The sequence below is a fragment of the Aythya fuligula genome, chromosome 6 (genome assembly GCF_009819795.1).
Source record: "Aythya fuligula isolate bAytFul2 chromosome 6, bAytFul2.pri, whole genome shotgun sequence".
NCBI lineage: Eukaryota > Metazoa > Chordata > Aves > Anseriformes > Anatidae > Aythya > Aythya fuligula.
The window spans coordinates 28,842,116-28,867,312 of record NC_045564.1 but is presented as its reverse complement, the minus strand read 5'-3'; the positions used below and the strand labels follow the sequence as shown (position 1 = coordinate 28,867,312).

General features: G+C 41.1%; 2 protein-coding genes across 13 annotated transcripts in view; both read left to right on the top strand.

The window, feature by feature from the left end:
* R3HDM1 (R3H domain containing 1) overlaps nt 1–6,756 on the top strand; it is a 79,614-nt gene extending 72,858 nt beyond the window's left edge. For all 12 annotated transcript variants that reach the window (XM_032190434.1, XM_032190429.1, XM_032190425.1 and 9 more), the window contains 5 exons: nt 1,461–1,630; nt 1,855–2,005; nt 3,434–3,516; nt 4,321–4,405; nt 5,341–6,756. In XM_032190434.1, coding sequence (XP_032046325.1) covers nt 1,461–1,630; nt 1,855–2,005; nt 3,434–3,516; nt 4,321–4,405; nt 5,341–5,702 — 851 coding nt within the window. In that variant the 3' untranslated portion in view covers nt 5,703–6,756. The remainder of the gene's footprint in view (nt 1–1,460; nt 1,631–1,854; nt 2,006–3,433; nt 3,517–4,320; nt 4,406–5,340) is intronic.
* Nucleotides 6,757–12,941: 6,185 nt separating this feature from the next.
* UBXN4 (UBX domain protein 4) lies at nt 12,942–24,871 on the top strand. The gene is made up of 13 exons (XM_032190116.1): nt 12,942–13,064; nt 16,420–16,522; nt 17,400–17,428; nt 18,078–18,196; nt 18,701–18,869; nt 19,299–19,401; nt 20,767–20,821; nt 20,969–21,133; nt 21,918–22,045; nt 22,493–22,595; nt 22,938–23,069; nt 23,379–23,587; nt 24,246–24,871. Exons 1-13 carry the CDS (start codon nt 12,983–12,985, stop codon nt 24,382–24,384), a joined length of 1,536 nt encoding a protein of 511 aa, XP_032046007.1. The 5' UTR covers nt 12,942–12,982; the 3' UTR covers nt 24,385–24,871.
* The last annotated feature ends 326 nt before the right edge of the window (nt 24,872–25,197 follow it).

The window sequence follows — 25,197 nt, the reverse complement described above, 5'->3', positions numbered from 1 at the left end:
GTGTAAAACAGCGTGTACATAGATGTTTGCTTGGTACACCTCAGGTTTATGTATAGGGTTTACATAAGCTTATAGGCTTGGCCACTTGGAAAGTGTTGTGGGGTGTGTTGTTCTGATTGTGTAGCAGATACCTGTAAGTAGATGTATGTTTTATTTTGCCATGCAACAAAATAGAACAATTTGCAATGTGGCTCTTACAGGGACACTCAAATGTATATCCACTAAAATTGGTGAGGTAATCTGATGATTACATCTAAGTCTGTAATACCTGGGTACAACGTTTTTGCCATTAAAAAGATTGGAAAGAGAGTATAGATGCAAAAGTACTGCTTGTATCACTTTATTTTGATAAAAATCAGTATAATAAGTATTTCAGAATACAGTTTAGAAAAGCTAATATAGTTTTATTATTGAATTTGTTATTCTATGTTATTTGGTTTGCATTTCAAAGGAGTCAGATTGTTTCTTTTTTGGACCGTAGGGGCAGTGAAAACAATAGCACATATAAAATGCATTTAAAAAAAAAAAAAAAAATCCATATCTGACTTACTGTTCCTAACTGATGCTACAACATAGGCGGTGATTTGAGAAGGTTGTAGATCCCATCTTTATAGGTGAATGATTAAATGCGGTTTCAATCACATATTTTAATCATTGTTTCAAAGAAATTATGTAAGCAGTGGGTAGAGGAAAGAAGGAAACTGAAAACAACCACTTTCACGTGAACATGACATTATATAAATTACCTGGGAAAGGGACAGGTCAACAGGGGGAAGACCAGTTTTCTCTCTGGAAACCTCTCATCACAACTCTTACGTGAAACTGTAAGGAACACCATCAGCTGTTTGGCCATTCTCTAACTGGAGTTTGTGTAGCTACCACAGTGGTAAAGTGGTACAGGATGTGGGGATCAGCTTGCAGTCTCTGTGCAGAAAAACAATCTCAGTTATGTAAAAATCCATTGTAAAATGTGTAAATGAGGGTAATTTTGCCTCAGACTGAAGATTAATTAGGTCTTTCTAATGTATGGTATAGTATCAGATAAAACATTTGGTATATCTTGTAAACTAACTAGGTAAACTGTTTTTAAATGATGTATATTTTTCTTGATAGGACTGTTCTTCAATGCATTACTCTGACAGTAACTGCAATGAATGTTGAGTAATTTCAACTACCATTAAATAGAATTTGTTTCAAAAATATTCTCAATAATGAGTTTCATTGGTTTCCGTTTATCTTTTATAGTTCTGGGAAGCCTTCTCAAGTTAATCTAGTGCACATTTATCTGATAGTGGAAATATAATTGTTCAGAAGATACTTGTCCTAGTTTTCTGTAATTGAGCAGCTTATTTAGCAAGATGTCCATTATGCTATTTCTCTTTTTTCACGTTTTTTCTTGTAAAATAAAAATTTAAATATATGATAAACTAACTGTATTCTACCAATTTCTTGTCTTGCAGCAGTAGCAGCACCACCAGGTGGAGGAGTAGTAATGATGCAGCTAAATATACCTAACAATCCTCAGCCTCGGAACCATTCACCTCCACAGTGGAAACAAAATAAATACTACTGTGATCATCAAAGGGGGCAGAAGTCCGCAGAACTTAGCACTTTAGACAGTGCTGCACAGGTATGAGCTTTTTGATTTATTTTCTAGCATGACTTATTTGCATAAATTGCACCTTTGCATGTCATTTTGTGTTGGTTTTCTTTCTCCCCAAAAGTTCTTTTGGGGAATGAAATCTGTTCTGATGGTACTTAATATACCAATTTTAATTTTGCTTCCAGCGTTTGAATGCTGTAGATGTCATTGCTCACCTAGATACTTTCTAAAACACTAACTTGTTTATCCAGTTGCAGCATAGTCCTCAAGTAGGTAGTCCCGTCACCTCACCGGCCCAATCACCAGCACCAGCTCAGCTATCAAACATGAAGAACATCCGTCCCACATTAACACCTCTTTCTATTGTGCCCCAGTTTTCTAGACCTTTCGTCCCTGGACAAGGTATATTTTTAGTTAACTAAAATATTTCTGTGGTTTTATTTTCAATAAATGTTTTAAAATACAAGCTATATAAGGATTTTGTGACAAACTGTGGCTCACATGAGTAGTCTTGCTGCTGAAGCGGGATCATCAAAACTGCCCACCTTGCATCATGTACAATTTGACCTTATCACTGCACTGGTATCATTCCCCATATTCTCAAAAGCCTCGATCTTTTGTTGTTGGACCTTCTATAACTCACTAGCTTTCTCTCATGAGAAATTGCCCACTGTAGAATTGAAAATATTAATACAATGTTTGATATAATTTAGTTTCAAGTTTTAACCATAAATCAAGAACTCTACATCTATTTACACAAGGTATAATTTTAGAGCTACAAAGATAAATCATGTGGGACAAGCTGACCTTAACACATTGGGTGGTAATGGTATCTTTTGGAGAAAAGGACACAGAAATGTCACGTTAAGATGAATGTTCTACCAAACTCATTTACTCATTGATGATGCACTGAATCAAACCACTGCCTAAGTGCGAATTCTTCATTCCTTTTAGAAAAACTAGCATGATAGAAGAAAAATCCTTGTAGAATAATTTCATTCATTCCTCTGCTGCCATGTTATCGTAAAACAGAAAATAGGGAATTTTCACTGAGATGTGATAAAAATTGGAAAACAAATGGTAAATCCTGTGTCAGTGACCAAGGATGTCCATTATGTTTGGACATCTGCAATTCCCAAACTTGAAATCAGTGGGTCTTACTTTATAGAAAAATTGCATTAAAGTAAAACAAAACTTAGAGAAAAATCTGTTAGGTCTTCCTTACTGATAGAGAAGACCTTATTTTCCTTTGTTTGCCTTTGTCTTACCTTCTGCATGATCTTTACACTATTGCTTTGTGTTCCATTCCTCTTGTTTAAAAAAAAAAAAAAAAAAAAAAATCCAGGTTGCCTGTTGTAAATCGTGTCCCTCAACTTTCTTACTCTTCTGTGATTTATTAAAAATTTATGTTCAATGATCTTGTGGCTCCTTGGAGCAAAAAGGATATACAGATGTACCTGGCACTAGATTACCAGGAATATAGAGAGATTACCATGGAAATGGTTAAACTGTTACACTGACAGCATCCTCATTAAGCTCATTTTGATGTGACAGGATTTAGAGAAGACTGCTTTGAAGGGGGAAAAAAAATAGTACATTTTTCAGTGGAACTCTGAAATACAAGAGAGCCTTAGGCTTGTAGCCTTCCACCTTGTGATCAGTAAGACTTACTTATAGACATTTACTTAATGGTGCCAAATCTTATTTTCTTAGCTTAGCCAAATACACTGCTTTGTGCAGTCATTTTGATTTCTCTTTGGTGTAAGCGAATTTGGAGAGAGTTTTTATATTACAGGAAAAAAAAGCTTTCTAATTACCTTTCTCTTTAAGGAGATGCCAGATACCCTTTGCTCGGCCAGCCCCTGCAATACAATCCACCATCTTTGTTACGTGGACAAGTAGCAAGCCAACAGGTATTAAAGACAACACTCTCCTGGAAACACTGAAGAAAACAGTTCAGGACTACAGTTATAATAACCATGAACAGGAGAATATATCATTGCATTAGAAAAGTAACTGATTGGAAAGCACGTGCTTTCCAATAACTGTTTTTATTCTGTGTTGATACTTCCCATTGTTCCTGTTGCAAAAATATAGAGAAGCATTATGAAATGTAGCTTTTCTTTTGAACTGAAATTCCAACCTACAAAAGAAGATAGAAGGCCCAGTGTAGAATATGGATTCTTTTGGAGGCAGTTTGCCAGCAGTTCAAAAAATTGGAGAGAGACTGTTTCTGTAAATTATTGTTTTATTTGAATAACAGTTTTTTAAAAATAGAAAATACATACAGGTATTTCTAAGCAAAGGGTGTCTTTGTTTCTTACAAGAAAGCCAAAATATTAAGAGTTTGCAAAGCTCACAAGTCTTGCCATCTATTTAATTTCTGGGACAGACACAGACCCTCTCCCTTGCTCAGTTCTACCTGAGATCAGCCAGAAGGTGTGTTGGGTTTGGGGGCGGGGATGGATTTTTTTTCCAAGAAGGGTTGAGGTGATTTTTCGTCATTTGCTTCCTTTCTTCTGAAGGATTGAATGCCCCTGACTGCAGGATTGCTAAACTCCATGACTAAAATCAGACATGGAAATCTTTTCTGTACCACAGTAGCACAGGTTACTTTTCAGACATTCTCCTGCATAATTTTTCACTGAGCTAACCCAGATATTTCAAAATACTGATGCGCTGTCATTAAAGTACATCATTTATATCCATCTCTCCAGTGTCAGCCTGGAAACAGACACGGAAACAGGGGGAAGAAACCAGCAAAGAAGGCTGCTTCAACAGATCTTGGTGCAGGAGAACCAGGTATAGAATTGCTGACTGACACAGTCCTCCAGCAGAATAAATTGTGGTGACAGGCTAGGGATGTAATGAGAAAAGCACAGGTGAGAAAAGGGCCAGAATGAAATGTAACTGGGTAGAAATGGGCATGGCAAACTGTGGAAACAAAGATGGACAGACGACTTGATTAGGAGAGAGAGGAAAGATAATGAGAGAGAGAGAGAGGAATGAGAAAAGCGTAGTTTTGAAAGCTGGAGAAAAGACTAGAGAAGACCAGGACTGGACAGTACTAAAAGGAAAAGCAAGTTTACTGGATTCAAGCCAAGTCCAAAACCCTTCTCCCATAATATTATAGTAAATGTGTACCCCTGCTTCCTCTTCTGTGAAATGCAAAATCATACCTAAACCAGAAAAAAGTTAATACTTAGTTTTTTCCTTCTAATAAAAATAAATCCATGAATTTTGAGAACACGCTAGGAGATCTGCAGGTTGGGTCTTTGGAGTTGGTAAAGATGTCATCCAAATAAAACCTGACATCAGCTGTTCTCCCATCTTTACTGGAAATTATTTGTGTTGCAAGTGTTACCTACCATCAGCTCTTTGCAGAAAATTACTGATAAATCAGTTCTTTCTAACCATTTTCTGGAGAAGATTCTGAGAGCAGAGAGATTAGCTGTTTAGCACAGTGATGTGTGAAGAGAGTCAGGTGGTAGAGTGAGTGTTCAAATCTACTGCAAAACTTGGTGTGGATTCCCTGCCCCACTCTTCTGAGGGGCCTCTTTGTATCCTCAGCTTTTCTGTGACAGCAGAATGCCCCCTGGGTTACCAGGAGTGGGATGCCCGTGTATCAGCATGGCATCAGGCAGTTGGAGATGTGAGATGAAATAACTCACTTTCCGCTGTGTGATGGATCTTTCAGTACAACCACCGATTTTGATTCCATCTTTTTCTTGTTTCAGTTGTGGGAAAAGTTCTAGAAATAACTGAACTGCCGGAAGGCATAACTCGTATGGAAGCAGAGAAACTATTCGGAGAACTTTTAAAAGTTGGTGCCAAGATTCGGTGGCTAAGGGATTCGCAGTGTCTGCAGACGCAGCAGCACCGTCGTTACTGTGGCAGCGGGGATAGCAATGTGAACACTGAGCCATCCAAACCCAGTGACTTGGCCTCCACGTACACGGTTCTAGCTACGTTCCCTACGATGTCGGCTGCTCAGAACGCATTGAAGAAACAAAGTAGTACCTCAGTGAACAAGTTCAGGCTGAGAACGAGCAAGAAGCACTACGACTTTCACATTCTGGAAAGGGCTAGTTCTCAGTAGCAGTTCCATGGGTGGACACTCAGCCTTTACTACTTCATGTCCTCCTCTCCTCGATTGGCTTGATGTTACGGGGTTTCTGCTCTCTTCAGAGAGACTCCTGGGATGTTTTGTCATGTGACATTAACCATTGAAGAATAACCCAGTGATCCAGCGAGATGAAGAAAAAAAATAAAGAGTTGATCCCAGACAATAGCAAGGAATCACCTTTGAGAAAAGGCAGCTTTCTATAAGGAATGCTGCTGAGATGCCCCCTACTTTTATAATAGTTTTGTTTTATATTTTTGAATTCTTGTATCAGATCCAAAGTTCTATTGTACAGCAGACATTCATAAAATCCCACGTCCAGATTTGTATTTTATAATCCCTTTTCACAGCCAGCACGCAGCTGTCCATTCCAAAGCAGGAGCCTGAGGATTGGTGGAGGGGAAAAGAGAACCATGTCCAAGGAATTACTCTCATTTTCTAGCAAAGTACCCCAAATCTTCAAATTAACCTGTTCCTTTCCCCTTGTGTTTTTTTGTTTTGTTTTGTTTTTAAAGGAAAAAAAATATAATTTTAGTAACTAGCTAACTCCTTAGATGGTTGTTTTCTTTTGAGATTCATTCAAGCAATGTCAAAAGAAATCACAAGTTGGTTGTAACCTCGAAGGATTTGCTTCTGATCCAACAAGTTTAATAAGTATTTAAGGGGGAATATGAATAGATTACAAAGAATGTTCACTGAATCACATTTTAATATTTCTTTTTAGCAAAAAGGTGAAGAAACTAAATTGTCTTCACAAGTGACAAAATGTTTGCACTTTAATTGTGTTCCCACCAGTATGAATCTCTTTCTCTTCCTTTTCACGCTAAGATAATTGTATTTGATAAGTGCTGGAAACCTTTTTAATGGTTTAAGTTTTCATCATTTGCAGATGCTCACTGGACATTAAAGATTAATTGCACATAAAAATGAAACAAACATTTTTTTTTCAATTTGTGTAATTTGCAAGGCTGTACAATGTGTGCTGATGCAAGCCTTTTTCAGTTCAAGAAAATAAATGTTTACAAACAAACTTTTCCAGTGCACTTGTTTAAACTTCTAGGATTCTTCTGAAACCTGGATGAACACATCAATGGTTTGGATCCCTTTAATGTGAGAAAATAACTTGCTAATAACATAAATACTAGAATTTCTCAAAGAACCGCTCTCTCTGTTCCTCTTCTTGAAGCATTTATTTATGTCAACCTCCATTTTTTAAGTGTTTCCCTATAAAAGTAAAACTAGGAAGAAATTGATCAGGGACCATGAGGTGCTGCTCCTGTTTTGTTGTTTTTGTTTTTTTTATTCTTAGGATGGGCACTGACTTGCTGCATAGACAAGTAATAACTTGTTCCCTTCCTTTACAGCTGTAGTTCTGTAAAACATTCACTTGTAATTTCCGTAAGTGGAAACTTGAGGTAAATGTTATAATATAAAAATATATTTTACAGAGGGAAAGAATTTAGAGGCATTAATTTTTACCTTGTTTTGAAAATTCTACCACTCAACAACCAAATGTAAACATGTGAAGTGGTAGTAACAGTCCTGTGCGTGCTCAAATCATTCATGTGATTTATCAAAAATACGCAGAAGAAAATTGATCTGTCTGGGAATGATGCAACCTAACGAACGAGGCATGTGGGACTTGACCCTGCAAAATGCCATAGTGACGGGTATTTACATGGCTGAGGGTACACTTATGCTTGAATGTTCTCCTGAAGTAGAGGGAAAATGTTCAAGCCCTTAGCCAAAAGACAGATTTACTTTAGCAACAGATAAGCAGATCCACTTTGCTAAGTCCGTTTCACTAAAAGGATGGATGTTTCTTGGCATTCAAGTTCATTTGTTACTACTTGAATGAAGAGTCATGCCTCAGAGGATGTATTTCTTCCTCCTGAGGCGGGAGTGCTGTAGCACCCAGTGCCTCTATCACCCCCAGGTTACACAGATTACAATATTCCGCTCCTCCCTGCAGCACAGAGGTGGTAACACAACCATTGCAGGGGCTACATCACTGCTTCTTGTCAATTCTCCAGCACTAGCTCAAGATTACTGTTTTACTCCTGTGAAAGTAGTTAACAAATTAAATGTCTGTACTGACAGGTGCTGAAACCCAGAAAGGCAGCTGCTTCCTGTGGCTAAACATTTCCAGGACATTGTTCCATAGATGTAGAAGAGGAATGTATAACGGAGACTTTTCATCTATTCTGAATGACCTAAGACCAGAGCTAAGCATAACATTAAATCTAGGTATTTCCAAAGGATGCTGCGTGACTCGCTTCGTTTAATAAACTTTCCCCATAATAACCAAAGAGAAGAAAACAAAGAGGAGAGAGGTAAGCATGGAGAACGTGAGCGAGGCAAACAAAAGGAGGAGAGGAACAAGTCTCAGCCAGTATTTCTTAACAAGTATGTTGTAAATTTGAGTGAAGGTTCCTCCAGAAGAAAAAAAGCATTTATTAAGTCAGTTTTATTCTAATCCTGAATGATTCTTATCTATAGACTGTTTCCCCTTTCTGGGCATGCTTTCTTTCCTGTTAAGTAGGGACCGTTAAAGTTTTTGATCTGGATATGCTGATGTGTACCTCATTGATTAACACCCCGGAAGTCCTATTAATTATAAAGGTCTCTGATGTCTAAAATGGGCACAAACTAACATATTTCCACTTTACAGTCTTTTGTTCATTCCAGCTGTTGTGCCATTTCATACTGTCTCTAGTAACTGGCCAGGGTTCATCAGACATCGGCTCTCAAACTTGTTGAACCAAGACCAGCCCCACTCTCCTGGCTTTTACACTTCTGCCCCTTTTGGTTCCCTAAAACACCCAAGTCTAGGGACTGCACAGAAACCCTGAAACTAGGTTTATTCCATGGGTTTGGATCACGTTCTATAAAGCAAATGATTGTACTTCATGGCTTGAAATAGATGCTATATATAAAACTCGCTTTCTCAAGTGTGCTCAGCTAATCCAGACCCAGCATATTTGAGCTTCCCGTCATTCCACATGGAAGCTATTTTAAAAGTAAGTAACAGCCAACAGAATTAAAGAGGGACTCGAACTGTTGCAGTGGTTTAAGGCATTTTATTTGTCTGTGAGCATGTCTTAACTGTTGAAGGTGACAAAAAAGCACTGGAAGAATAACCAGAAAACACAAGCTCATCTGGCTATTACCTACCCCCCAAGTGGTAAGGCTACTACTAGAGTAAGCTTTTATTAATGCAGTAACATTACTGTATGAAATGCATCCCTGAACTGTGGACAGGCTCAATGTTATTTGTGATAGTACAACGAAAATGATTGCTTAAAATCAAGAAAGCAAGCAAACCCCATCCTTTAGGAACAGTGAAAAAACGATGGGCATGAGGTTGGACTCAGGAAGATCTCCTCACAGCACTGCAGAGCTGCCAAACTGCCCTCGTGTGCTTCACGTTTCATTAAGTCTGGAGTGGTATAAAATAAAACATCAGTACGCTGCTCCTGCACCTTACCTGAAACAAATCTTACCCTGAGCAAATCTAACCCATTTTAATCTGAAAGTCTTTTCTTTTGCTCACACGTGTAGAAGATGATGGTAAAATGAAAAGTAGTGGAACATCATCTACAAAGAAAGGACTTCAGCATTGTTGTGTACTGGCAACTGAAGACTACAGAACTTGGGTGCTCCTACCTGTGACTGTCCCTGATCTCAGAAGCCCATCCCTTACATTTCAAGGTCCAGATGAGGACGGTGGTACAGAGATGGGAGTTTAGTTCTGTTGAAGCATGAGAAGAATCATTTAGTGTTGAATAAGGCACTTTGATATGCAGCTTGCCTTTCCCAGCAAGACCAGTTTTGTTGTCCTGTATTAGTCAAACTGCTCTATACCCTTTTCCTATCCAGTAATGCAAGCCCTTTCCCTCTGAAGGTAGAATAAAGTCACGTTCTCATGCTTTCACACTCATTTGTGCCTTAGAACTGCACATCCAGCATGTTGTTCTGAGTTGATCCTGTAGTAGCTTGTTTGGATGTTTGAAAGGGAGTCAAAATTGCAACTAACTTCTATGAAGATCTAATTTAGCTTCATGAATTTCTTTTTCCCTAAAAAAAAAAAAAAAGTGGCGTGGGCTGCAATTTCTTGTATTTAGCCCTGAGGCAAGGAACACTTGCATGAAGTTCTAGAGGAAATTGATCAAACCGCTTTTATGCCAAGGGTCATGACAAATTATTGTAGCTCAAAAAGGACAGACTTCAATCCCTTCAGTGCTTCTACAGTTCAGTCTTGTGCCATCTCTTATGACATCACTGATGGGGTACCTCTATTCAAAGTGTTGATTCTGCTCACATTTAAAGTGTTTTGGGTTTGGGTATTTCTGGTTAGTGATGTCAATAAGCGTAAAAACAGTGCACAATGTTAATGTGACTTCATTTTGGAAGTCTTAATTCCCGTGTGTAGTCAAGAACGCTTAAAAGGGTCCAGTTTCCAAAACCTGAACATTAAGTCACTTTAAGCTATCTTATTCTGGAACCGAAGAGCAAAGTCACTATTCACAGCTGAAAATTTTAGATGTAAGGTCCAATGTAAATGAGGAAGTCTCTTGGTTGCCTTGAAAATGATGCAGTTGTGTTGTTATCATAACATGTACAATCCTCCCTTTGGTTCAATGTCTGCCTTCTGCGTTTAGGCTTGTAGGGCTGGAGTTGGGACCTGTCTGGCAACCCCTTGTTAGCAAGGTTTATTTTTTATCCTGCTTGTAACTACTTGACTGCTTTGCAATGCTAGCAGATTGTCGAAATGTGTCAGGTTGAAAGCGGGTCTTGCTTAAGAGATGATTAAGAAACATTAAAAATTGGTACAGGGCACGAAGACTTTACCATTTGCTGCTTTTTTAATGTTATTTTTTCAGTCTTACTGTTAAAGCAGACGAGCCTAGTCATCATATGGGCTGCATGCAACTGTAATGAACTGTTTCTGCACTTCTGAAGAGAAATTTGAATGTCAGATAAGACTAGTGCTGTAAACCAAAGAGCTCTGTAGGAAAACCTGTATGTTGCTGACACTTGTTTGCTTTTAAAACTGGTTAAAAGTATAAAAATAAACTGTGCTGCTGTGTATAATTTTTAACAGTGAAGTTTATTCTTAATTCAGATCCCATGCCCCAGTTAACTGCAAATCGGAGTTAGACTAAGGATTGATGATGATAAACCATGCTGACAGCAGTGAAACCTCTCAGACATAGGCACAGCAGAGGTAGAAGTGCTAGAAGATGGCTGCAGCATGCACTGGTTTCAACCCTAAGCGATCTGCTACATTCGTTTTCCTAAAATCACTTGACAGCTAACTTAAAGAAAATCTATACATATCTATTTATAAAAATGGACTAATGCACATCATGCACAATTTACAAAGGACCTCAGACGGAACTTGAAATGGGGACACTGGCATTCTCCTTCTAACACCTAATTTTAACTCTTTTTTGCACTAGTTATAAGATTAGTTAGGGAGATGGGTATGCAGCACAGTCTCACCCTTCTGATGGTTTCCAAATTAGTTACTCTAAGAAATAGCACCATGAAGCGTGCTATGATAGCCTACAGCATTGGTTTATAGATACGAGGAAGTGCACCACAGCTTGTCTCGTTTAGTCAAATTATTTGCCTTTTAACCTGGCTTAAATTGATACTTTGAACTGTTAACGAACCACTGATTAGCGTCAAGTGACAGTGCAATTAAAAATAATTCACTAATAAAAATATTTTCCTGTACAAAGTCAATCTGCAGTGTTCTGTTGTTGCTGCTTTTTGTTGCTTGGTGTTGTGATTTTTTTTGAGGGGGTCATGATTCACCAATCTCTTAAAATGTAAATGAGCCTCTTGCATTGTTTCTCATGCAGATTGCCAAATTCAAGCTTTGTGTATTTTATCTTAAACTAGCTGAAGTTTCCCCAAGAGCAGTGGATGTGATTTCCATCAGATTTGGATCCGTATGTTCTGAAGAGTTTCAGACTTGCAATACCAAATGCTCTGGAGGTGGACTGTGAAGCTACCTCACGCGTTACGCAATGTTGCCATTACAAGGGACTTGGGAAGCAGGCTGGATGTGAGAGAAGCCTTTCCAAATCACTTTAAATAAAGGCTCAGGAAGGTTCCCTAATCCACGTGGCATGTCTTTCCTTTAGGGTTCTTATTTGTCCCCACCTAGTGTCTGAGGTGGTGCAACCCACCCAACTCCATCCCTCTGCCCTGCACTACAAATGCTCCCTGTGCATGGAGCGTTCTGCTGCTTCGCAGGGACGCCTGCTCAAGGGGCTCTCAGATTAATTAGTTACACCTGCAGAGACACGTGCAACTGCAGCAACTCAATGGCCCCACAGTTAGAGAATTATACTTGTTACATTTTAATTATTTGAAAATTCTAATACTTCTTCAAGATGTAAAGATTGTCCGCTCTCACAAAAGTCACCTATCCAGTCATTAGTAAGCCTTTCACTTTTACGTTTAAACAAAATTCCTTTCTTGAAGTGGTTTAAAAATTTTTGAGAATCATACTTGCAAAACAATTTCCCAAACAAGTGGTGTTCAGCACCTCTTACCCTTCTTGTGCAACTCAGCTTCTAACTGGAGGTTCCAAGCGCAGGGTGGGTGATAAACACAAACTGCAGCTGCTGGGAAGGCCATGAGGATGAGTACAGAACGTATCACACGTCTGCATCGAGCTCAGGATGCTTGTACACGTTACACCCTAACCTCTGCCTTTACATGAAGGTGCATTACAGGGATGAACAAAAAGTCATCTCTAAAAAATGCTTATTGTTTACACTGCTACCACACAACTTTTGGCATTGCTCTTAAATCCAGAAAATCCAGAAGGTGCAACCTCAGCAGAGGTTGTACACCTCCCCCTAACCCTGTCCCCAGGCGCCAGCCCCAGCCCCCCCAGGGGCGATGACCCCCACCTCCCTGGGCAACCCGTCCCAGCGCCTGGCTGCTTTCTGAAGAGAAATGTCTCCTCATTTCCAACCTGAGCCCCCTGGCGCACCCTGGGGCTGTTCCCTGTGGCCCCATCCCTCACTCAGCGCGCAGTTCCCCCACTTTCCCCTCAGGGTCCCCCCCCCGGCCCTCTCCCTACCCCCAGCCCCCAAGATGGCGCCCGCCCCTTCCCCTCCCCTCAGGAGGCGGCTGGGGCCCTTGGAGGCTGTTGGGAGGGGGCGGGGCCGCGCGCATGCGCCCCGGCGGCGGCGGCGGCGGCGGCGGGCCGGGAGCGGGGCCGTGCGGGCGCCATGTTGTGGTTCGGCGGCTCCATCCCCGCCGCCATCGCCGCGGCCAAGCAGCGCGGCGCCGTCTTCGTCGTCGTCGTCTCAGGTACCGGGGGGCAGCGGGAGGCCGGGAGGGGGCTCGGCTGGGCTGGGCTGGGCTCGGCGCTGCCAGGCCCGGCCCGGCGCGTTGTGCTGTGTCAGGGCCGGGCGCTGCGCCCCCGCCTCGGCTCCGTGAGGGGACGGCGGAGCCCTCACAGAGCCCTCACGGAGCCCGCCCGGCGCTGAGGCGGCTCCGCGGGTGCCCCCGGGGCACGGAGCCTTCGGATCCTCGGAGGTGTTCGGTGGCGCCTGGATTGTGCTTGCAGGGCCTTGGTGTAAACACCGCAAGGATGTGCGCGTTGGGCTCTGTGAGCCCTGCTCGAAGGGTGCCGGGGTGCTGGCAGCGGCGGGGGTTGTGGCTCAGGTGGGTCCCGGCTGAAAACCCCACGCGTGGCCGTGGCCCGGGGGCTGCGCGCGTGGCCACGGGCAGGGAGGAGAAGCGCTGGGGGCAGCTTTCTGGGAGGGACACACTCCCTCCAGACATGCCCTGTGCTCTTGTTCTGTGCGCTTTGCCCAATAATCTCCATCTGGAGAAAACGTTAATGGAGGGGAGCAGTGAGCAAGAGAAAGGCCAGCTATAAATCAGGTGTGGTTTTAGGGTAGCCGCTGTGATGGACGGTTATTGAGTCAGTCTTGATGGAAAGTGCTGAAGCCCGTTGGGCTCGCTTCATTTGCTCTGGTTCCTGCCACCATCTGTCTGCGCCTCTCATCCTGCGCCCTGCACTTCTCTAAACAAATGGTGCAAAATGAAGAACTGGATTGTTTGTTCTGATTCTAGAGTATGTTCTAGCCAAGCAAGAAATAACATAGCTGTTTATCTTAACGATGAGGAGGTGCTGTGTGAGACTGCAGTTGCATGTTGTTCAGCCAGTTTTTTTTATTATTAACATTTTTGTTTGCAGCTGTAATCCTAACACTTGTAGTTTAGTTTTTAAACCTTCACGGCATGGTTCTGATGATGCAGTTGTGTGAGCGTGTTAAAGATCCCATCCTGTGAACACCCTGGGTACCTTGGAAGAGGTTCTGCAGATGATTTTCTTGCCTTCAGGGTTAGAAGACTCCTTTAATGGTTTGAGTTACTTCATCTGAAGTTGTGTGGTTTTGGTGTGTTTCTTTTTTTAATGGAACTTCTTCAGATGCCTCTTCTGTGCTGACTGAGGTGTTTGAGATTGTTGTTACCAAAAGTTTGACATGTTCTGATAACAGAAATACCAGGCCACTCATAACCACTGCGTTTCCAGAAGTGGAAGAGGAAGGGGAAAGTGTAGCCAGGACTTCAAGCTAGAATGTTTGTTTTCAGAAACATTTGTAGAAATGGTTTTGCTTATAACTTTATTTGTAGTTGATTTTTTTTTTTTTAACAGAACCCAGATTTGCAATCCCAAGTTATTTGTTAGTGTTTTCTATCCAAGCTGTATCAAAGCGCTTTTCAAGCTGGCTGTGTGGGATGCCGCGAGGAGGAGGAGGTGAGCAGCTCAGCGCTCCAGCCCGTGGAGCGGGCAGTCCCTACCCCAGTGGGTAGTTACGAAACGGTGAACGTGTTGTGTGAAGTCAGCTGGGCTTGTTGTCTTCTGTAAGGGAAACATTTTTCCCTGATGACTGTGTGCTACACGGGATGTAACTTAGGACATTGTGAATTTTGTCAAGTCCTGTTGAGCTCAGCCTCTAGACTTCTCTGATGCTTTTTGTGCTTCGTTTCCAGGATGTTGTTACTTCTACAAAACCGTGACAAATGAACCTTAACCCCCAAATGGGACAAGGTTATTAAATCAAAAAGCTACACGAGTGGTTATTCTGTGGGTAGTCACAACATTAAACCATGCTCCCTGACATTCAGGTCTGCAATACATGAGCTACCAGCATTTTTGTTCCCGAGGCACATCTCTGAGATGTGCTGTGAGTGATCTCCAACCTGCTTTTGTCTTTCAACATTCTTTCGCCAACTGCAGCAGTTGTTGGGATGGACAAGTTGCGTTAGGCAAGCACCGAGATATTTTTAGTAGCCTAATCGGATGAGCACATGTGCTCCGAAGAAGCGCGTGCAGTGCAGGGGCTGCCTGTCCCTGAGCATTTGGGAACGGGGAGGAGGCTGTGGCGCTCTCGGCACGGCAGCTGCGTCCATCGGCCGCAGTGGGAAGCGCTGCAGCCACAGGAGAACGAAGGGCTGCTGTGTAAATCATCCTAGTTAGTAACTCGGGGTGTGCAGAGTAAGAGCAATAGAGCCGAGTACTTCCTTAGCATCCACAATCCTTCCAGTGAAAAGCCACGTTTCCAAAACCAGTGTATTTTAGATGCCTTTCTTGCTGAGCAGCGTTGTGGCCAGCCAGTTGTAGCCTTGAGGGAGCAGGGCTTCACCAGGGAGCTGCACAGAAAGCTCTGATCTTTAACGAGTGAAAAGCGCTGCATGAAATAGCAACTGGGATGAAACAAACAAACGGTTTGTTGTTGAATAATGGACTTGTGCTGGAAGCCAACGTGTGACTCAGTTCTTCATCAAGAGCACAGGCAATCCCAAGCTGCTAGGAAGTACTAGAAATGAAAGATAAACAAAAGCTTGTAGGTTGGTTTGCTTGTGGAAAAATAACAAACTCATCTGAATGTATTTATTAACCCAAGTCCTCACTAAACCGGTGCTTGGGAAGGTAAAAGGATGACTGGCATTGTTTCACCTGGTTAAAATAATGTCCCGAGTGTGCGTCACCAAAACGCTTTCACTTTTCCTGGCTTAAGTAGCTCTCCTACTGCCGATCTGGTTCTGGTGGGTTCCTGACTCCTTTTAAACAAAATAAATGGATTTTTTAACATTATTAAACTCTGAAGCGCTGTTTGCTGAATTATGTTTTCCATGGGGTGAGAAGTGCAGTTTTACCTCTGTTAGCAGCTGCTGCGCCAACACGTACTTATATTTGTAAGGACTGGTGAGCAGAGGATGGTAGGTGAAGGCTAGCGCTGGGGAGGCACAGTGTTTTGCTGACTGCTGCGAGCTCTCCGTGCGTGTTTGGAGCGTACACCAAAGCAGAACGTTAAAGCATGAACGTATTCCTGTAACATGAAAACGAGGCCCGTCACAAGTGGGGCAGTGAGGTGATGCCACCGAGCTGATCTCCAGACTCGTTGTCAGATCCAGTCCCTTGATCTCTCCTCCATCAGTGTGTCCAGTCCCTTCTGTCCATCCGGTGCATCAGCTGGAGTGAATTGCCTTCAGATTATAGTGGGAAAAAAATCAACCCATTTGAAAATGATTTTGAGAGACTTTTGCAAAGCTGATTTCAAGGGGTTGAAGCAAAGCTTAAATCAGCTTAAATCAGGCTGGAGGCGTTTGTTTGTGGCACGGTTAGCTTCATGTGTGCTGCGTTTTGCAGGTGAGGATGAACAATCCACCGAGATGGCTGCGAGGTGGGAAGATGAGAAGGTGACCGAGGCTGCCTCAGATGGTTTCGTTGCTATTAAAATCGACACCAAAAGGTTTGATCCTATTCTCATTCTGTTTCTTACATGATCTTCCTTTGATGATGATGAAAGTAGAAGGCTTTTGAAGTCCTGTCCCTGATTTGAAAGTAGTCTAAATAACATGTTCCAGAGCATGAGTGAGTTTGGTGCTGCTGGAGCCAATGGAGTCAGAGAAAATTCAAAATTCCCAGGTTTCCTGTTATAGTGTGCAGAATATTCACTGTATTTTTCCTACTGAATTTCAGTTTTAGAATACTAGAGTTTTAGAATATAGTGAAGAATATTTGAGGATGTCCTTCATCAACAGAAAAGGATAGCAAAAAAAAAAAACAGGCCAAGAAAAAAAAGGAATAAAAATGCAAGTACTTACAAGGCAATTCTTGGTTTGCCCAGCTACATCATGAATTTGAAAATTCTTAGGAATTCATTAAGATAGGTCTGTAAGGCCCTGGAGAAAAAATGCTTCTCTCTTGTGACACGCAAAGCAGTAATGTTCCTGGACGAGTTACTCAGTTTTGTTAGTATGAGCACCCCAGTTCTTGTGCAGAAAGCACGTTGACATTTCCAAAAGTTGCATTATTTTGGAATGCTCTATAGGCATTTTAGAAGAATTTGTCTTATTTGCACACAGTACACTTGATGTCTTTTTCTTGAATTGCTTCTTAGCATTATTTCCATAAATAATAATCTGTAGTTCAACTGTGACAAGCAGGGATTGTCACCATGTCAACACTTATGCAAAATGTTAATGAGAAGATGTGTTTTTCAGTGTTCTCTCAAGTATTTAAATAGTTTTGTGTGTGGTGGTAGGACAGTTATTTTTATGTTGAAAGACTTAAAGTTGTTGCAAAGTGATTGCTTCTCCTAAACATGCATCTTTTCTTTCAAACAGTGAAGCATGCCTGCAGTTTTCTCAAATTTGTATCCTTTGAAAACAATTTAGATCCTGCATTATGATCATAGCTAATTGAAATCCAGAAGATGATAATGTTCTTAAGACAAATAATTACAGGCAATGTTATTAAAAGTACTTCTTAGTGCAGAAAAACGTGTAATAAGATGCGTAGTTCAGAATTGCAGAGGAGGAGGAACAAGTGGGTTAGGTTCTGCCAGACACATAGGTATGAGGTTAGGTGAATGTCTGCCTGTATAGGTAGGTTGCTGTTTGTAGCTCAGAAATGCTGTGGGATGCTGAGAAAGGGAGAGCTGTACCTTGGCGTGCATCATCATGGTATTGTAAAGATTTCAGTAGTATCTACATTAGAAGTCATCTCACTTTAAAACAAAATCTTGCAGCTTCAAAGTGTAGTTGGTTGGCTCTGCGTGTGTTGGAGTAATTTATTTTGGCTCAGACCATTTCAAGGAAAAGAAGAAATACCGATCAGATGTACGTAGTGTTTTCCAGCATATTTGGTAGCTCCTTTTTTCTTTCTCCTCTGGCATTTAATACTAGTAACAGGTGGAAAGAGAGTATTGGGCTAGAGGATGCTGTGGGGAGGACTTCTGCTTTTGCTTTAAATGTCACTCTATAAATTTTTGTTGTTTGTTCCCCTTAACTGTAGCTGTGCAGATCCTGTAGTGTGTGTTCCATCCAGTTTTTTTATAGGAGACAATGGAATCCCTCTGGAAGTAATTGCTGGCAGTGTTTCTGTAGAAGAGCTCGTTACCAGAATCCATAAAGTCAAACAGGTAACGCTGGCTGGCAGGCTGGAGCTGTCACACAGATACGCATGCGTGTTCAAGACAGGCCCTTAGCGTGCACCTTGGGAAGTCTGAATTACTGGGTTTGTATCCCTCCAACAACAAACTCAGCAAATTTTAAATTCAATACAAAAGCTGAACAGGTTTGAAAGCACAGTGCAGAAGTGCTGCACTACGTTGTGTTGTTTCACAGATTATTTTTTTATATTAATTTGTGTAACACCTACAGAAATGAAGTATATCAAGAACCCTAAACTGGAACATGTGATGTACTACAAAGCATAGGTAGTTTTTATCACTTTGATTTCAATTGTGAGACTACAGTTAGGAAAAAAAAATAATATTCTGTGTCACACTGAACAATATAGGATAATTCTAGTTTTATATTTTAAATAAGAGTGATTCTCCAAAAATAATTCAGTAGCCTTGGCTTTCGAACCTGAGGAAAACATCTGAAGTTTCATAGTCTGGCTTTTCACCCCAATTTCCTAGATGCATGCAGAAAAAGGGCAGCCTCTGGAAAATCCCAGTCAGTCATCTGCTCCGTGTCCCTCATCTCAATCTGATGGTGCTCCAGAAAACGTGCAATCCACAGCAGCAGGGTTCTGTGACTCTGCCGAGTCTGTTACGTCAGAGACAGTAAGGCCTTCTGCTGCTAACGGTTAGTATTGTTACCAAAATGATACCTGATTTGCTTGGAAATTGCTTTCCTTGTCTTACATTGTTATATGTTATGTAAAAGACAGAATGGACTTGCTGAGGAAAAACTTGAGTATAGCAGATGCTTCTTACAGGACTTGTCATTCTCCTGTTGTAAGACGTGAGGCGTGCCCCGTTTACCCATTTATAATACAACACAACCTGTGTGTGCTGTCTTGCGATAACATTTGGTAAAAGAGGTTTCTCTGGGTTAGTAACCTGAACCAAGAGGGGGGGATTGGCACAAAGAGTTTAAACAGCAGAATTTCTTATCTTCTTGAGATGTTCTAGCTGCTGCCAGTTATGGCTAGTAATGAGCGTTTGATAATACTTCTGTGCTAAGAGGCATGCCTTTTCTCTTGTGCGTTACCTTCTTGTAAATCACTTGAAGATGGAGCAAATTCAGGTCAAGCAAGCCAGGAAGCTGCTCAGTCTTCAGATGCACAAGCGAGTGGTGCTCAGCCCGCGAATGACCTTGCACTCAAAGTAGAAAGGTAACTCTTCTTTTGTAGCCTTCCAGTGTACTGTATTTGTTTCTCGGGAGGCACTTTGTGATCAGACAGGCTCAATTACAGGATTTAGGTGCTGATTCTGCTGTCATCCAGCAGGCATTTATGTGGCCTTATTTTTGTTTGGATGTTTGATGTAGTATTAAGGTTGATACAAAACCCAACATTTAAATTATTTTCTTGTGTACTCTGAAAGAAGAGGGTGATCTGGAAAAACTATTATTGTCACTACTTTGATACAACTTTGCAATTATTTTGATAGAACTTGAATTCAGACTGTTTTGAAGGAGTTAAAACACTGAACGGAAAGTATCTGTAAGACGGATACTGTTTATAATATCCTACCTAAAACCAGTAACACATATGTAGTAAATACATTTTAGTAGCATAAATCATCCTATTTTTAAAACCTCATACTTAATTTCCGTGTTATTCCAAAGGAGTTGGACAGTAAGTGTAATTTTACCTGCAACAGCTCAGAAAATGCACTGGCAAGACTGATAAGAAAGTCAGTATTTTAATATAGGTACTGTCATTCCTTTTTTAAACCTGTATTAATCTTGAATTGTATCATATTTGCATACACCTAAAGCATTTCTTCTGGGCAGAAGAAAGGAGAAGACTCTGTGGTAGTTCCCATTTTCTTTTAAAATGACAAAACAACAGCTACTGTACAAACAAAAAAGTTTCTCCTTTTATCAGACTGCTGGTATTATTTGGTCATATCTGTTCCCAGACTTGAAATACGTTGCACCTCAGTATGTTTTTGGGAATCAGTCCTCATTCTAAGGCATCTTTCTGGGGAAATGAGACACACGTGCATCTGTATTACAGCTGAGTGCTATGTAATATTTGTTCTCCAGTTTAGGAAGTGATGTGCAGAAGAAACCTGACAGGTTACATAGTTAAGAACAGATTGAGACTTGGTTGGTGTTTCTTTTACCACAGGTCATAAATAGTATTGTTTATTGTATGTTCTAAAAGTTGATTCAACAGTAAGAATATGTGGTATTACTCATTTTCTGAGCAGATGATAGAAGGAATGTGTTAGAACTACCATTCAAAAACTGGAAGCTAGGGGGTGGATCCCAACCTCATGGTTTTATGGACTGCACAGCCACGTGTGGATGGATCATTAATGGATCATGGATACATTAATCCATGGATCCATTAATCCATTAATGGATCATTACCCCTTACACTAGGGGTTAGCAATGTGTTACTGTTCCTGTTCCTGTTCATTTTCATGTGTTTCCTTCTTCTGTGTTTGCAAACGCATCATCAAAATGAAAAAAAATAACAATAACAGTAGATACTGTGATTTTAAGACTTTTCACTTTGTAAATTTAGGATAACAAAAAAGCTTGAAGAAAGGCGAGAAGAGAAAAGGAAAGAAGAAGAACAGGTAACACAAAAATGTAAAAGTGCTTGCAGTATTTATTTAGATACCCGTATTTGAATAAATGCTTAATTCCCGTTAAAAAAAATACGTTTCAATCTTGTCCAAGGAAATTTTGTGGTCCCGTTTTTATTGTCTCTGCTCTTTATGCAGAAAGAAATTAAGAAAGAAATCGAACGGAGAAAAACCGGTAAAGAAATGCTAGAGTACAAAAGACGGCAAGAAGAAGAATTGACAAAACGGATGTTAGAGGAAAGGAACAGAGAAAAGGCAGAAGAGAAGGCAGCTAGAGAGCGTATAAGACAACAGATTGCAATGGTAAATTTTGTGTTTTGAAGGGTAGCTTGCTGCTTCTCTCTCTTGCAAGGGCCAACAGCATACTAAAAAAGTAAACTTTCTTGTTAGGAGAAACATTGAAAGATCTTCATTTTTTTCTGTTTGGAATCCCGTGGCCTTGTGTGATAACAATCTGCATTTGTGGTTTTATAGTAGCACTTGTTGTGTACAAAATGAAGCTTCTGCTTTCATATTCATGATGATATCTATTAGAATGAGCATACCAACTTGTCTTCTACATTGTTGGAGCCAAGTGGTGGATTATCATTAAATATTAAAAAAAAAATACACAATTTATCTGAGATCTGAAACAGAAACGCAGGGAGTACCTCACTGCAGAGCATGCCAAGGAATGCTGGCTTCCAAATGGCGGGGGTTATTTTTTGTTTTAAATTTGTATCTACACACAAACATCTATATATACAAGCATTTTACAACATTTGAAATTCCACCTCATTTCTAAGTTTTGGCCTAGAAAACCGCAGCACTGCAACTTGTAAGATTTTTTTCACTTTCTCTTCCCTGGAATGTTAAACTTCCATGGGAAGACCATCTGTTAACTACATGGATGAAGTGACTCATTGCAAAGCGTGTGTCATCTCGGCTAACGACAGGCTCATGCAGTTTGGCAGTGAGCACAGCTCTGCAGCCTGACTGTCTCTCCTACTTGTATTGGTACCGTTGGGTTTGCAGTACAGGTTGTGCTTTAGTGAGAGTTAAGCTACGGTTTATGGTAAAAATGAAGTTTTGTTTGGTCTTTCCAAAGGATCGTGCTGAGAGAGCGGCTCGCTTTGCAAAATCCAAGGAAGAAGCAGAAGCTGCAAAAGCTGCAGCTCTTCAGGCTAAACAGGCTGAGCTGGAGGCCAGAAAAGAAGCATCTCAAAAGGAACGAAGGTGAGTTGTTGGAGAGAAAGCAGAAGCGGATGTTTTGGGGGAAAGGTTTTTAAAAAAAGTTTATATAAGCTTTAGGAAATTAGATAGTATATCCTAATCTGTTATTTGATGCTAGGTTGGAATGTTTAGTGACATGAAAAGTAGCTTTCTCTTGCAATGGTTACTGACAGCTATCTACGTGAATGTTACATTCTCTGATAACTTGCATCGGTTAAACATTTCTGATGGTGGTGCTCACCTCCGTTAGCATCCTCTCTGAAATGGTTTTGGACTCTGATAAAAATGCAGAGGAGATGCATTGTGATACGTAAGCAGGATCCAAATTTGTAAGCCATCTACACGCTGCCCTAAGTAGGATGACTGTTCCCCCCCTGTGAATACCGCCCAGCTAAAGCCCCAGGAGCGGCTGGCTGTAAGTGCTGACTGACCATGGTGCATGTCCCGCAGCCTGGTAGCCAGGATTCAGTTCCGCCTGCCAGATGGATCTTCCTTCACTAACCAGTTCCCCTCCGAAGCACGGCTGGAAGAGGCGAGGCAGTTTGCTGCACAGGTAAGTCAGTGTCTCATGTTGATGCATGCTGATTAGTGTGGTGTAGCAGCACCTAGTCAGTAAGTGTGGTGGGATTGCCACCAGCTGCTTGCCTTTTTCTTTGTATGAAGCGGGTTTGGTTAGCACCTTTTTCTGCTGCCACCAGCTGCCTTTGTGTAACTGGTGAGCTGCAAGATATGAGAAATTCTCCGTTTCTTCAGGTGGAGAGCATTGTCATTTTGATTAAAAAAAAAAAAAAAAAAAAACTCCTTGTCAGTAAAGCAAGGGGTGCTCAACTGGCAACTTTATGATTGTTGGGAAGTGAGCAGTTAGAAATAAAGTGTTTTATTCATATTTTCACAGACGGTTGGTAATGCTTATGGCAATTTTTCGCTGGCGACAATGTTTCCCAGAAGGGAATTTACCAAAGAAGATTATGGAAAGAAATTACTGGAGCTAGAGCTGGTACCCAGCGCTTCAGTGGTGCTGCTGCCGGTAGGTGCTGGGGTTTGGTTGGTTTGTTCCTCACTTACCCCCAAGCAGTGACACTGTTGCTGTCTAGCTGCTTTTAGTCAGCCGTTAAAATTTTGGTCGTTCCTTTGTCTAAGATTGCATAATCAAGACTATAAAAAGGACTTTTTTCTGAGATGGGTAGGTGGTGTAACCAAATGGATAGGTTTAATGTGTAACCAAAGGGGTTCTTTTCTCATATCTACTGAAAAGCTTCTAAATTCGGTACGAAGTACTCTGTCTAAACGAGTAGCGCTTTAATACCTGAGAAGCTTGCTCTGTGTTCACGTCCAGGCGGGAAGACCGGCTACTTCGGTTGTTCAGGCTTCAGGTGGTGATCTGTGGAAGTTCTTGGGCACAATACTTTATCCCCTCTTAGCAGTCTGGAGATTTATTAGCAATTTCCTGTTTACAAGTCCACCTCCCTCACAGTCTGCTGCGAGAACCGCTCATCAGCAAGACCATTCAAATCCTTCAAAGCCCAGCAACAGTGAGCAAAGCAGGTAATCAAAACTGTTTTGGGTGGCCATTTCTCAAAATACTTGTTAGAAAGATTTTTGTCTTATGTTGGAGAACTGCATGTCTGTTCTCCTCCAACTGCTGCTCTGTCCTGGCCTTTTCTGGCTACCATCCTTCCTATGGATGGAGGATAAACTGGTGGCTAGTAAACTGCACTGCAGCCCTGATGAGGGTATCTTGATTTTTACGTGTGTGATTAATCCAATGCCTTACTGTTTCCTTTGATTTCCAACTACAGAGCAGAAAAAAGCATTGTCTTGCAGTCATTTATGACTAGGGAGTTCAACTGTAGCTACAGGTGTGGGCATCACTTGAGCCAATGCTGTTTGAAAGATGAGATTGGATTTTCAACATTTTTATGTTGTTACGGTGTGGTTGTACACAAAACACAAGCAGAGCAGCTCAGCTGTTGCATGTGAAGGAGCCATGTATTACCTCATCCTTTCCAAGGAAAAGCAGATTCAGTCCGTTTGTCTGACTCCTAAATGCCACATTTTCAGCTGGGGAGAGCTTCCCTGTGAACCAAAGGGCTGAAGAAGCTTGTTCTGGGGGAGAAGAGAAGGAGGAGGCCTTGCTTGCACAAGAGAAGCCAATGCGGTAACTAGGGGAAAGTGTCAAACTTCACTGTCGTTTGTACCCTAGGCAAACAGTCAGGAAACGAGTCATGGAGAAGCGAGGGGAAGACTTCAAAAAGGAAGGCAAAATCTATAGACTGAGGACTCAAGATGACGGAGAAGATGAAAACAACACTTGGAATGGAAATTCTACACAACAAATGTAGTTTTGAGTAACTGCAGTAACTACTGTCTGGCTTTCTTTTTTTCTCTCCTTAATTGATCTAAGTCAACTACAGCTTCTGGACAAGTGGGGCTTATTTCACACCAAGTGAGTTACTTAATTCTTATTCCTGCAGGGGAGGATGGAATAAATTTGCCTAAGTCAGAGAAATGAAGGGGGTGGCGCTGAGGCTTAGAAGGCAAGTTAAGACTGAAAATCTACATCAGCTTTCATAATCAATACCCTACTGCCCTTAGGAAGGCACTTTTTAATCTTTAAATATTCTGCTACATAAATTTAAGGGTCAGATATATTAATATAAAGGTTGTGAGGGGAATGACTGGTTAAAATGAGGTTTTCAGAAGCACTATAAGTAGCAAATCAGGTAACTAATTTATGTTTAACTTTTTTCTTGCTTCTGCAACTGCAAGCAAAACCTTGTAGTTTTTAATTCCCCAAGCACTCAATAAAATATTTTCCAGAAAACATAACTGTCATTTCTTGTAACATTCCTCTGAAGTACCTGAGTCACAACCAAGTAAACAGCTAGGCTTAGGCACTAAAACTTAAAATACAGTGAGCAATCTTTTTCATAGAATCATAAAGGTTGGAAAAGACCTTCAAGCTTTTTGTTGCAGTTTAAAAGATCTTACTCAGGAGTTGTTCCTGTTGAAATCTGGTCAAATGTGTATGAAAAATTGTTACATCCAGGAGATGGCACAGTGAGAAAAGTAAGTAAGTACTTTCTTCTTTCTCGCATAAAATAGAAATATTGCTGGAAAGAGGGACTGTAATAGAAGAATGGGGAAACTTACTT

Coding starts and splice junctions, on each gene's coding strand:
- UBXN4 (XM_032190116.1), top strand. CDS start 12,983: ATGTTGTGGTTCGGCGGCTCCATCCCCGCCGCCATCGCCGCGGCCAAG. Junction 18,197..18,700: donor GAATCCATAAAGTCAAACAG/GTAACGCTGGCT, acceptor CCAATTTCCTAG/ATGCATGCAGAAAAAGGGCA. Junction 23,588..24,245: donor AGCAACAGTGAGCAAAGCAG/GTAATCAAAACT, acceptor TTTGTACCCTAG/GCAAACAGTCAGGAAACGAG.